Source organism: Rousettus aegyptiacus, unplaced genomic scaffold (genome assembly GCF_014176215.1).
Source record: "Rousettus aegyptiacus isolate mRouAeg1 unplaced genomic scaffold, mRouAeg1.p scaffold_m13_p_6, whole genome shotgun sequence".
NCBI classification, from domain to species: Eukaryota; Metazoa; Chordata; class Mammalia; order Chiroptera; family Pteropodidae; genus Rousettus; species Rousettus aegyptiacus.
Genome location: NW_023416309.1, coordinates 48,323,958 through 48,337,612, shown reverse-complemented (window position 1 = coordinate 48,337,612; position 13,655 = coordinate 48,323,958). Strand labels below are relative to the sequence as shown.

The window sequence follows — 13,655 nt, the reverse complement described above, 5'->3', positions numbered from 1 at the left end:
AACCCCACATTACGTTTCTTCAAAGCGCACCGCCGTGTCACGTAGAAGGCGGACACGTGGACATGCTCTTGTGCCCGCCAGGGTGATTCCGAACACGCTACGGTAACGAGGAGGTCATACTCGTTCCGGATTAAATCTACGCCAGTCCCTCACCAGAAATTGGTTTTCTGCGTAAGTAACAAAGCATCAGAGTAGGTGGGGAGAATGACACATGCAAAAATAAATAAATAAATGACGAAGCTCCTTGGCTTCAGGAAACTTACAGTCTGGTTGGAGAGCCAAGCCCCAAACAGAGCTCATGCGCAAGACGAGAAACAACGGCCGGGCAGGGTGGGTCCAAAATGAGCACTTTTGTTTTATTTACTGGAAAAATAAACACGGGCCAAACCATAAAGTGAGCTCTAAGTAGATCCATGTTCATGTAAATAACACAAGCTCCCACGCTCAGTAGAGAGTGCAGGTGCTGAACTAAGGCGATTTTCCAAAGTACGGTCCTATCTTGTCCCTGAAGGGGCTACAGAGAGTGTTGTGGTCAAGCAAGCTTCAAAAACTCCCCCTTATACAGGTTCAAAGTACCAGGAGGAATGAAGACCCCGCCCTAGAGAAGCTTACTGCACGACCCAGTGCTTCCCTAAATCTGTTTTCGGAAGGAACCGTTTTTCCCGTAGCCTGCTAACGCTTGGCGAGACGAGCGTCAGGGAATGCTAGCCCAGAGCTGCCCCTTTTCCACCAGCAAGAGACACAGCACTGAGAAGTGGTCGAGGCCGGCTGGAGGCTGCCCACCTTCCCTACACCTCACCGCAGGCCGTTCTTAAACACAGCGACAAACGGCATCTTTGAAAAGTGAGTATGTTTCCCCAAAAACATAGTCCGGAGTCATATTCCTGACCAAGGTCACACACAGCATCAAATAAATAATATCTCTGCCCAGTAATATGCCATTAAAAGAACACATATTTACACTTTAAAAAAACAAAACAAAACTCTACAATTATTTGAGATTATAAAATCGCCCTGAATCACCCTAAATTTGCTGTATATATTAAAGAGGCTTAACAGGGTGTTTCTAAGGGAGTTATGCTGCGAGCGATCTAAAAATACACATAGTTCTATAAAATCACAATAACATCGGCTGGCTTTAAGAGCTACTAATCATTTAAGCAGCAATCCTTTTGTTTGCCTGTTCTGAAGGCGAACAGCCTCGGGGACCTTGACCTGGATGACAGGATGGTCCCGGCTCCTTTGTGGGGCAGGGCGGACGAAGGACACAGTCTTTCTGGGGAAGCCTGAACTTCTGCTCTTGTTCAATTCCCCAGAGACATTCTGATCACGGTACGTCTAACTCTCACGCACTGCTGGTAATTATAAAAATGGGGACCTTTCAGGAAAATAATCTACAGCTATGTATAGGGATTTTTTTTTTTTTGTAATTCTGTCCTCTTTTACTTTTCTTCCCAGGAATCTAACCTAAGAAAGTAATGGGGGTGAGGGAGCACACATTAAGAGTTACATATAAAGATGTTCATCACAGAATTATTTACAACGGTAGAAACAAAAGGGGATACTCTAAAGGGCCAACAGTATGGCGTTAACGAAGCGAATCGGGGCACAATTATACTGCAGGCCATGACGTGGTCAAAAAGTCCTTAAGAATTCTAATGACATGGGAGGAAGCAAATGCTTATTTACCACATCAATTTTCATTTTAAATCAACATAAGACTGGAAATACCGAGCACCACTATAAGCTCAAATATGTTCGAAACAAACAAATATGAATACACTAGAAGAAACCGTCTAGAAGGAAATATACCAAATATACCAAATTATTTATCATGTAATCTGAGTGGCGAAATACTGGGCAAGTTTCCAAATTGTCTCCAATGAACAGAAATTTAGAAATTTTACGAATGAGGAAAACGACATTTAAAAATTAATCTGACGTACTGCAGAGGTAGGATTTTCCATCAAAAATTAGCAATTCCCATCCTTACACAGTTTCAGCTCAGTCACTGAAGATGTGAATTAAAACTGGGGATAATTTTGAAGAGAAGATCTGGCAATGAGGGGAGGATGTACAAGCGCTGCCTTCGAATTTTCGAGAGGGGTAATGGGAAGCAGGAGCAGAACTGAACAGCAGAACACAGATCAAGCAGCGAGTGTGTCAAAGAGAGGGATTTCATCGCAACGTAAAGGCAGGAGTTTCCTGAGCGTCCACGTGAAACCGAAAGGAAACAGAAAACACGAGGAGACAAATGCCTATCTCTATATTCGAGAAGAGTACGGACCCCAGGGACGCCTAGACAGCGAGGGGTGGCAGTGCGAGGCACGACACGCGATTTTAAGGTTGTGAAACTTTTCGTGACTCTCATCTGGAGGGGACAGAACCGGGCGTGCACAAGCCGTTCTGGCAGAATGTTTTCCGTTGCCACGGTGGTTGGCTGCCGCACCAGAAACGCAAATCTCAGACCGTTAAGGCCCGATGTGCACTGTGGGGCTCACTCCACTTCCTCCCTTCGAAGCTCTCCTGACCCTAATCACTGGTTCTCCGTATGGAATGCTCATAGCTCTCACATGAAAATAATATTTTTGCAGTGCTCACAGGCTTGCTTTATAGTCTTAGACAAAATATACGCCCTTGACACAGTTCTGTCTGTGAAATGGGAATATTCTGACTCAGTCGCTGCTAGGAAATACATGCCAAGTATTCAAGAAAGTCTGGTTGAGTCATAGCTACATGAAAACGACAGAAACAAACCACGAAGGGGAGTGTGTATGTGGCAGAGGCAGAGCACAGAGAAGAGCTTTTAGGAAACCAGCACAGGTTCACATGGTCACGTCCGCCGAAGTTCACAGGCCCCGTGAGAGAATGCCCTTCCTTCCCCTTGTGTCGGGGAGTCCTCTGCATAGCCACACCGGGAAACCAAATCCCTGGGTGACCTCACACGGCACACTCCAGGGGAGCTGGTGGGTCTCCCCGAGGCATACCCGCACTGTCCCTGTGTGTGACTCCTCCCCCGGCAGCACTCAGCACGCCTCAAGGTGCCCGTCCACTTGTTTCTCTCTCGGTCACCTCTGGCACAGGAGGGGTTAGGGAGCTGGCACGCTCCGGGGCCAGGCTGCCTTCTGTCACATCCTGACTCCCACAATCGGGCAAATACTTAACCGCCCAGTGTGGAGTTCTCCCTCGGTAAAGCAGGGACAATAAAACACCTAGAACAATGCCTGGCACACAGGAAGCATTACAAGCTTATTTGCTATTACGGTTATTCTCATTCATCACTGACTCCACTTTCTCTCAACGTCTAGAATAATTTTTCCCTCATGGTAATGAATCACTACATATTTGTGGGATCAACGGATGTGAATCGATGATCGAATCAACAGAGAATATAAGACCAAGAGAAAGACCAATTAAAACTCCTTACCTGAATTCTGGGAAAAGAAAGAAAGAATTCTCTACCTTTCCCTAAATACGTTCTAAATAAATGGAAATTTAACAGATAATCAGCATGACTCCTAAGGAGCCAATTAAAAGTCTGGATCATTCCTCTTTCTTACTGCCACATTGCTCTGGGGGCTCATGAAACCTAGTATTTTAATCTCTGTAAACAGACAGCTCTTAAACTGAACGGACCTATTTGGGAAGAAAGTACACGATGTAGCAACAGGTACATGAAAAGGAGCTCACGTCACTAACCATCAGGGAAATGCAAATCAAAACCACAATGGATTAATACCTCACATCTGTTAGACGGGCTATCATCAAAAGACAAGAGATAGCAAGTGTTGGCGAGGATGTGGAGGACAAGGAACCTATGCACTGTGGGTGGGAATATAAACTGGTGCAGCCACTGTGGGAAACAGTTTGGAGGTTCTTGGAATAATTTAAAAAAGAAATACCATATGACCCAGCAAACCTTCTTCTGGGAATGTATGTAAAGAAATGGAAACAGGATCTCAAAGAGCTATCTGCACTCCCATGTTCACTGCAGCACCAATCACAACAGTCAAGACAGAAACAACGTAAGTGACCATCGGCAGACAAATGAATACAAACGTGTAATGCGTATTTAAAAACAACGGAACATTATTCAGCCGGGAGAAATCCTGCCATTTATGACATGAGTAGACCTTGAAGGCATTATACTAAGAGAAAGACAAATGCCGTATGATATTACTTATATGTGGAATCTAAAAAGCTGAACTCAGAGAAACAGGAAGAATGGTGGTTAGCAGGAGCTAGGAGTTAGGAAAAACAGGGCGAGGTCAGTTAAAGGGTACAAACTTCCCGTTATAGAATGAATAAGTTCTGGAGATCCAATGTACAGCACCGTGACTATAATTTACAATACTGAATTATACACTTGAAACTTGCTAAGAAAGTAGATCTTAAATGTTCTCCACACAAAAAAATAAACGGTAACTATGTATCCTGATGGGGGATAGAGAATGTTAGCTAACATTACAGGGGTAATCATTTTAAATAAATGTATGTATCAAAGCAATGCATTGTATACCTTAAACTTATACAATGTTACATGTCAATTATCAATGAAGCTGGAATGAACAAAAATTTTTAAAATATAAAAAGACAACCCTTCCACCCAAAACCTGCTCCCCTTCAATGTTCCCCGTTTAGTGACTGGCGACCTCCATTCACCTACCTTTAAGTGCCCCTTTCTCCCTCAATACCAACAATCAATCCATCAGCAAGTTCTGTTGACGCCCCCTCCAAATCTGTCCACCTTCACCATCCCCACTGCCAACAGCCCGAAACAAGCCAAATCCCTCAAAGATTCCCCACGATGGTTAGGATTAAACACCGAAGCCTCACCATGTCTTCCCCGGGCCACTCTCCCTGTGCTCTCAGGACCTGCTGCCATCATAGTTCGCTTTCGGCTTCTCTCACGAGAACCCAAGCTCCCTCCACCCCCCTTTAGGACCTTTGTACATGTTTTTCCTTCTGCCTGGAATGTTCTGCCATTTCCCACCCCTTCTCTCATACCTGCACCTAGCCAACTCCAATCGAGCTTTCAAATCTTATTTTAAATGCCAGTTCCCCAGGGGGCTGTCCCAGCCTGTAATCTTCACCAAGTTCTGAGTCAAAATCTCACCTCCCTGGACATATGCTCATGAGCCCAGTACTCTTCATGGCGCCTGGCACAAAGCCTCCCACACAGGTAGGGGCTACTGTGGTTTTGCTGGGCCTCAGCTAGCAACAGAGCTTCCTAGCACACACCAAATGCCAATAAGTATCTGGCGAAACAGGGCAGAATGTAACCCAAGTCAAATAACCCATCGAAACATCCATGTGCATTTAATAACCAGGAGGATGCTTTCAGAGTAGTTTTTTGTTAGTAACTAGGTGTAGGTCCCCACCCCCGACACACATACCCCTGAATCTTCAGAAGCAAAAAGCAAAAGGTTTGCCATGGCCTCTGAGCTTACTTGAAAATGCTCAACAGAGACAGCAGAGACCCGTGTGATGTTCTACCCATCACACTATATTTCCTAAGAGTTTTACACTCTCTTTTGGCATTTAAACAACAACAATAACAACAACAAAAGCACACCACACAGTCTGGAGGGCTTTGCTCCTCGGGACTCAGGCGGCTTTCTCATCCCACATCTCGATGCTCATTACACAACAAAACAGCCGAGACCGAGAACCACTAGCTACGTACCCCAAGGTGGAACTCCACATCCACTTCAAAAGGAAACCCCCAAGATAAAATGGTAGAAACTTCTGAAGCCTTTTGCCGTTTTGTAAGTACATATTATACCAAAATACCACCATTTCTGGTACAGAATCTTTTTTTGCTGGGTACAAAGGGAGTTAAATGAAAGTCTTTGTACAGCAAAGATACCGGGGGTGACGTCCAGAGGGTAAGAGACCCTGAGCCCTGCCGCTGGAGGCCGCTGGGCCGAGACTCGGGCAAAAGCGCTCAGCACAGCCAGCGGCTTTGGCGCTCGTTCCGGAAGAGGAAAAAGAAGAACAAAGAATTAAAAATGTAAATTTTAAAACACGACGAAGAAAGAAATATGAGCTACCTATGTGAATAAGAAAATGCACCGGAGGGGTTGGGGAGGTAAGGAAGAATCTGGAACTTGTGGCTAGTGTCTCTGAGGGGAGAAGGGGTGGCGGGGAGAGAATCAGGGGGAGAGGGGAGGTGGAGGCGAGGGAATGAGAGATGAATCTGTTGTGTAAATTCCTATTTTAGGGCCAGCCAAAAAAAAAAAAAAATCAAGAAATCACCCTCGGAGAATAATTTCCTGTTTCTTGAAAACACGGATCAGGAGCCAGTGGGTTATAATAAACAAGATCCTGTATCAGTTACAGAAACTGAAATATGCGGGGCTCGCTTCTTGATTTAAATACAATTCAATCAATTAAACTCCAGTTATTAAGAACATTTATTCTGCACATTAATTTTCTATAATGTGATAATCCCGTGTACCACATGAAAATAAAATCCAATCAGATTAAAATATTCAGACAAAATGCTTTCAATTCCCATATGAAAATTCAGCCCTAAATGGGAACCGGGGAAAAGTTATTTTCTTAGCAACCTGTTACAGTCTCTAATAATCAAACACTGAACACTTCTTCATTTTCAAAAGAAAACATTAGAAATTATTATGAAACAGCTTGGTCCAGAAGTCACAATAAATCCAAATTTCGGAGAAATTAGGAAGCAATCGTTAGACAATTATTTTGAAACATGTCTGATGAAACACTGTGATGTGACAACATTTTGTTTAAAAGAATGAAACATAAAATATGAGGAAGAGCTCAGTGTCTGGAGAAAAGTTAGCCACTTGTCGGTGAATCTGAACATGAACCAGACTCTTCCGGCCAATGCTGAGCCAAACGACACTTCGGCCACAATGCAGACACGCTGCACCTGCCAAGCCAGTTCTGGTCAGCACACTGCCCTATGTCCAGTGACCGGGTACACATAAATTTGTAGGCCCAACGTGTACGACTCCTCAATCCCCAAAACTCTATGTGGTTAACACCCTCCTGCCGCCTTTCTTCCACCTCACTCCCTCGACTAACACCCCCACAACATGCAATGCTCCCCTCCTCACCCCTAGTGTCAGGTGAAGATTGCAGAAATGTATGATTACAGGGCTGACTCACACAACCAAAGACACTAGTCAGCTGCCACAAGCTGTAAGTATTTCACAAATTTGGTTTCCTTTTGTCCGAGCTATGGCTTTTCTCCTCTTTCCAACTCCCAGAGCCCGCCCTCCACCACCAATTCATAACCTCTATGCAATGGCCCTACCCCAGGTCCCCAGACACAGACCAGAAAGCACAGATTGTATTACAGTTGCCAACTGTGGCTCCTTCGGACAAGGGTCTCCATCTAAAGGGTGGTGTGTGCTCTAAAGTGGTTGCTATGGTAAACATCACTTGTAATAAACAGCAGAGGAAAATGGAACCAAAGTCTCCTCACTGTATCTCTCGCCAAAATCCACATCGGCTCTGAAAAAAATGTTTTACCAACTCTCAGACTGTTAATTCTACACGTGAAAATAACATCTTTAAAGCCTAAGTTATGGCAACCATCCTTATAGGATTTGAGGGGTGGGGGGTTTGAGAGAAGGGAGGCAATCACCTACCTATCTCCCAATGGGTAAATCCTCACCCCCGCATGGGGACTGTAATGCCCACCAGCATGGCCCCTTGAACCTCCATGCCACACCCACGAGAGGCTGTGTCCATTCTGAACCACTTCTAGGAATTGCAACTTCTCTCCACACTCAGAGAGAAAAAGCCTCAGAGAGATTTTAAAGATAACAACCTTTCTCTGCACATAAATATATATATATTATATATATATTATATATATATATATGAATCCTACCTAGCATTTCTAAAAGCAGAGAAATAAATTTCAAAGCCTAGACGCACAGTGTGAAATTCAGGGAAGCAGGAACAGTGAAATGGACAGGCTTCCTCATTTTATCCTCGAGGACTCTGTAACCACCCTAACTTTTTAAACATCGTAGAGTATCATTAAAATACTTTTTTAACTGGCGTTCGCTCTTCTAGGAGAAAAGAACCCTGAGCCGATGACTTCTTCACACCTACGACACTGTCCTGATGGAGACAGCGTCAGAGCTGGCTACACGGAACCAGCCAAGGGACGTTTCCTCTTCTTCCTTAGGGGAGAAGGTTCCACGAGGCCCCGGAAAGGGAGCAGAGAACCGGGTCCGGTCCTCGCTCTGGCCACTAACACAGTGTGTGACATTGGGCAATTCACTTAAGGCATCTCTGGGCCTGTTTCCTTTTCTGAGAGCAGGTTGGGCCTAGCTGATCTAAGGTCACTTCCAGCCCTGAAATCTTGGCATTATAAACGCATGTGTAATTATGAGCATCCATTTTATTGCAGAGTTGGAGGAAGGAAATATCAACCTTCTTTCTACATGCCTCATTTATAACAAAAATTCATAAGACATTTTCACAATGACTCAAGATGTGGCTTTGCAGAAATTGATAAATACACACTCATACATATATTTAATATTCCTATAAGAGAGGAATAATCCATTAATATATATGCAATAATAGCAAGCTACAAAGTGAGGAGGCAGTTAGCCTGAATTTTGACACAATGTATCTTGAGATTTTTCTACTTAGGAAAACTATTTTGCCATTTTTAGAAATTACAAGTAACACAGAGGCAAAATAAATTAATGGGTAACATTCTGTGATACTTAAATAAAAAATACATGAATTGTTTCATGCTTTGCATAATTCTACCTGTCATGGATTTGTTATAAAAATGTCTTCCATTAATTATTTCAAAAGTATAAAGTCCAGCTCATATAAATATATAGAGAATATTCTAATAAGGCTGAGCTCTCTTCTCAAGAGGTTAATTTATAAATTCCACTTTCAGAGCCTACAAAATCCTTAGAAAGTGTATTAAAAATATATGAAGACACACGTTATGTTGTAGTCTTAGTACCACAAACAAATGGTTCCTGTATTAAACCCCCCACTTTCAAAGCCATGGAGGTACAGATTAAATTTATTTTAAGCCTTTCTAAGTCCATTTCTTGGATCAATCAATCAGCCCAGAAGAAACTGCTCTGATATGAGCACAGAATGTTCCTTTCCAACAATTAAGATAAATCGGGCGGGGGGGGGGGGGGTGCCCTCAGGGAGCTTGGAAAGTCTCCAGACTCCAGGGCTCCCCTTTGGAGTTTTCTAATGCCCTCCAATGTAACTTACCTCCCCCTAAATGACTCTGTCGGGAAAGACTCTGGGTGCTGTATTTTTTTTAATTGTCTCGATACCACGTCCTGTCTTCCCCACACCATGGTGATTGTGCCCTATTAAATGGAGCCCACAAAGCTAGATTCTACCTAATACTAGGAGAAAAGGGTGGTGAGAAATTTTCCAGGTAGGTAATAATCGCTAAAGTCCGATAGGAGAAAACAAGTACCTTCTAGATATAAACCATACCCAAATATGCCAAACAAAATAGTTTTTTAAAGAAAGAAAAACTGAAAAACAAGGACCGTTGTCAACCAAAGAACATTTTCTTCATCTGCCCCCCAATAAAAGGAGCGATTGACTCTGTAAGGTCACTTACAACGATGTGGGCTGGCGACGGAGAGCGGGCATCCTTGAGGGCTTGTCTGCTCTGGAGGGTCCCCGCCTGGACATCAAGCAGTGGCCATTTCATCTGCAGGTACTGGAAGGAGCAAACAAAATGAACATGGAAAATAAATTTAGAAAAGAAATGCAAAATAGCCACCCCAAAACTCTTGGGGTATATAGCACGGGGCAGAAACTGAAAAACTCAAAAGCATGCAAACAACAGCACTAAAAAACATTTTAGAAGCATGCAAATAAGATGAACAACAGAAAATGTCATGCACCATCAACAGGTTCTACCTTAGAATTCATGTTCAACAGGTACATGTATATAATAACATCAACATTATTAGCACCTACAGGTGGCTTCGGATAAAATGATTTCATTAATACTAGCTCATTTAGAGGGGTAGAGGGGAGGAAAGGGAGTCAGAAAAAAAAGAGAAGAACACAGAGCTCTTCCAAAGAAAGAAAACAGTCTCAAGCCTGGTGTCATGCTAGGAGACCATCAACTCTAAATCTGTTCTTTCACAGGAACCTTTGTTTCTAAAATGCCATCATCCTTCACTTCAAAGAAAGCTGAGAACATGTGTGCAACGGTCCTCTGCTAGAAGTTACTCAAGTAAGGTGGTGGTGGAGTTGCTCGTCCAACTTAAAAGCTTATAAAACAAAAATATTTCTTGGTAAAAGATGCACAGACAGGACATGGTGAAATTTATACACTTATCTCGAAAGGCCAGAGAAATTCTTCAATACGTACAGGTTTATCGCGGAGAGAAAAAAATAAAGATATCAGCCAATTACATGGTATCTACGCCTTTCTCTGAGATAGAAAACGAATACACGGCCCACGGGAAAGGGAGCTACTTCTGCCAAAAGTAATACGTCAGCTTTCAGATGGACTTGAACCATCAATCGATCGAACTCTGCACCACGCAGATGAGGGAAACTGAGGTAAGGTGGCTTGTCTGGTCACAGACATACTTAGCACAAGTATAAGCAATTCCTGGGTACTTGACTACTCTTGGGGACAGTGTCCCAGTTTTACTCAGGAAAACTTCAGATTATGCCTAGGGAATGCCAAAAAGAGAAGGCGGTGTTTCTAAGAAGAGAGACTGAGGAAGGATGAACAGTCTTAAGTCAGAAAGATTTCAACAGAGAGAAAAAGGGACAGCAAAGGGCAGTCCAGAGAGAAGGAAGGGTTTGCTCAAATCGCATGTGACACAGAAGGGCCGAAGCCACCCTCGAGCTTTTCCATGGGTTCTTCAAAGATACAGCTGTCTGGTGAATTACAAGCAAACTCAGCGACACATAAAGCTGGAAGGTCCTAACCCATGAGTGACCCACTGAAGTACAGTCATTTCCCCAACCTAGATCTGTACGAGGTGGGACAGACTTCCACCACGTTAGGGCTTCTACCGAGAAGCATGCTGCGGTGAGGAAGACGGGTCGCCACTTCTGGTAACTTGCCACGAGACCTCGCATCAAATCCCCTTGCATCTATGGACCTTCAGCTTTTCATCTGTCATCTGTCCCGTCTGTAGGACAGGTGCGGGGCTGTCTCAAGCACTTAAGAATCTCTAGGATTCCGGGCCCCCAGGCAGCAAACGTCAGCAGGCATACCCTCCTCCCCAAGTCACCCTTATAATCAAACCGTTTCCAAACACCTTGTTCGGGAATAATAACATCCCAAGCTGAGAACCACTGAATAACTGTTCCCATGGTTTCCCTCAGCCCTGTAACCCCACCCAGAGGGCTGTGGGAATCGAGGCTGCCCTGTCTCATCCTGACTTCTTCCCATTCTCACTTGCCACATAAGTATATGGGCCTCAACGGTCAGAAACCACTCAATAGAGTCATTTCCTTGAGGCCGACCAAAACGAACGCCCGCCAACCCTCACCCTTCCACCTCAAAAACCTGTGAAGAAAGATGCAGAGTCTGCTACAAACCTACACCCCGTGCAACCCTTGGTGCGGAGGGTTAGGTTAATAGACAGGTACTCATCTTTGGCCATCTGCAAAACTGATTTGACTGCATGCAAGCACCAGCTCCACAGAATTCGGAAATGTAGGCTTTCTTAAAGGTGACAGACCTGCCCTGCGGACCCCACCCAAGAATCATCATACCCATAATGCAATATTAATGTGGAGACTTATAAGTCTTACTTTACATAAGAGCTTCATTGTGTGCCATATCCAGTCTCCGCGGGCTACCTGCACCACATATTTTTATGGGCCTACATTTCAGTGCTCCGAGCCTGCAATACACATAATTTTCAATTATGTTAGGGCAGCCCAGGATCACTGCCTATATAACATTACTGGTCGGAGGAAATGAGACTCGGCCCCACTGCCCAGAGAGAGCTAACCAAATCCAGATGGCAGAGGAAAGACAGCCCCGCTCCCAACAACTTGCAGGGACTCTACGGTGACAGCCCCAACCTGTCCGTCCCAATGCAACTTGATCCCACAGAACGGCGGGGTCCCCGCAAAGCAGTGCCCGTCCTCCCCCTTGGATCTCGACTAGCATTCAGGCTGACGAGGTCCCTTTTGGAGAAGTAAGTATTATGTCAGGATTTTTTTTAAAGGAAGTTATTAACCTCCTCCCAAAGTGATGGATTTCCCAGGTCTCTTCATCTTCTACAATCGGTCCTTATTAATAAGGAAAATAAATAAATAAAGGGGAGAAAAAGGAAATTCGGTGCTATTACAGCCTGAAGGAAAATCTCTTCCTTCGTGGAGACATCAAGCAGCAGGAAATTCTGTTCTGCTGGGCCCTAGAGGAAGGGCCTGAGGAAAGCGGCATCTCGGATTTATGAAGCAGTTCGAAAGCCGGGCCACATTTTCCCAATAGTTCAACTTCAGTTTTATATCCTTTTTGGGGAGAAAAAAAAAAAGTTCCCACCATCCCACTATAAAAACAACACTGGGCTCCAGCTTTCTTCCTTTTAGGCCGCTCGACATGGAAATTATGAATTGCCTACAAAAACATTAAACTTTTCAACAAACTGCAATCAAATGGGGCTATGGGAATTCCTGCATTGAAAACTGTTGAAATGGAGTCTTGCTCGACTTTCATTTTGTTAAAAGGGGGGTTTGGGGGATGGGGAATCTCGGTTTAAGCATTTCATCCTTTGTTTAATAATAATGTTCTGCTCATGGCCCATCAGGGTTTCCCCCCCACCAAATCATATTTTATAACATGTCTCAGGGAGCTTAAGTTAAGCTCTGGACCTGTGGACAAAGTCTAGAAACATATACAATACCATTAGTCTGAAAGGAATTAAGGCAATTTAAAAGCCTGTTAAATTGTCAGCAAAAAGAAAAAGATACACATCTCGAATTCCTCCTCCTCCAACTCCCCCAATAAAAAAGAAGAAGGGAAGGCAAACAGGGAGGATTCTTCCAAATCAGAAGGCGCCTCCGGGACCTGTGGACCTGACAGAACCTGCTCCCAGGAAGTCAACCCATCCTCGTGAACCCAGCTTAAGCAGCAAGGATGGTGTGGAAGGGCTGGCTGCTCGAAGAACCTGCCACCTGAGAGCTGCTGAGTCTTATTTCCTAAACAAACAGGACAACTCAAAGGACAATGACGATGATAACGAAAAAGCCTGCCAGGAAACTCCACATCCTTGATAAAACACCAAAGCGGCTTCCTGGCACTTCCTTTCATGGGTGGGCAAGTGAAGTCCGTCCCTGTATTTGTTCAGGGCAGGGCTGGCAAACTTTTCCTTTAAAGGGCCAGATAATAAATATCCTAGGGCTTTGAAATACATACCATCTCTGTCCTAATGACTAGACTCAGCCACACAGGTAATACATGTATGTATACTTTTATTAAGTCATGGCTATATTCTAGTAAAATTTTATCTACAGACACTGAAATTTAGATTTCACGATCATCCTGGGTCAAGAAATAGCTTTCTCTTGATTTTTTCCAACCATTTAAAAATAATAAAAATCATTCTTAGCTCACAGGCCATCTGAAAACAGGTGGCCAGCCAGCTCTGGTCCCTGGGCCATAGTTTGCCATCTTT

At 44.0% G+C, this 13,655-nt stretch overlaps 1 protein-coding gene across 35 annotated transcripts in view; it reads right to left on the bottom strand.

Moving 5' to 3' along the window:
- TCF7L2 (transcription factor 7 like 2) overlaps positions 1-13,655 on the bottom strand; it is a 187,437-nt gene that overhangs the window by 106,677 nt on the left and 67,105 nt on the right. For all 35 annotated transcript variants that reach the window (XM_016146308.2, XM_016146304.2, XM_016146303.2 and 32 more), the window contains one exon: positions 9,614-9,715. In XM_016146308.2, the coding sequence (XP_016001794.2) occupies positions 9,614-9,715 (102 nt within the window). Of the gene's footprint in view, positions 1-9,613; positions 9,716-13,655 lie in introns of those variants that run through there.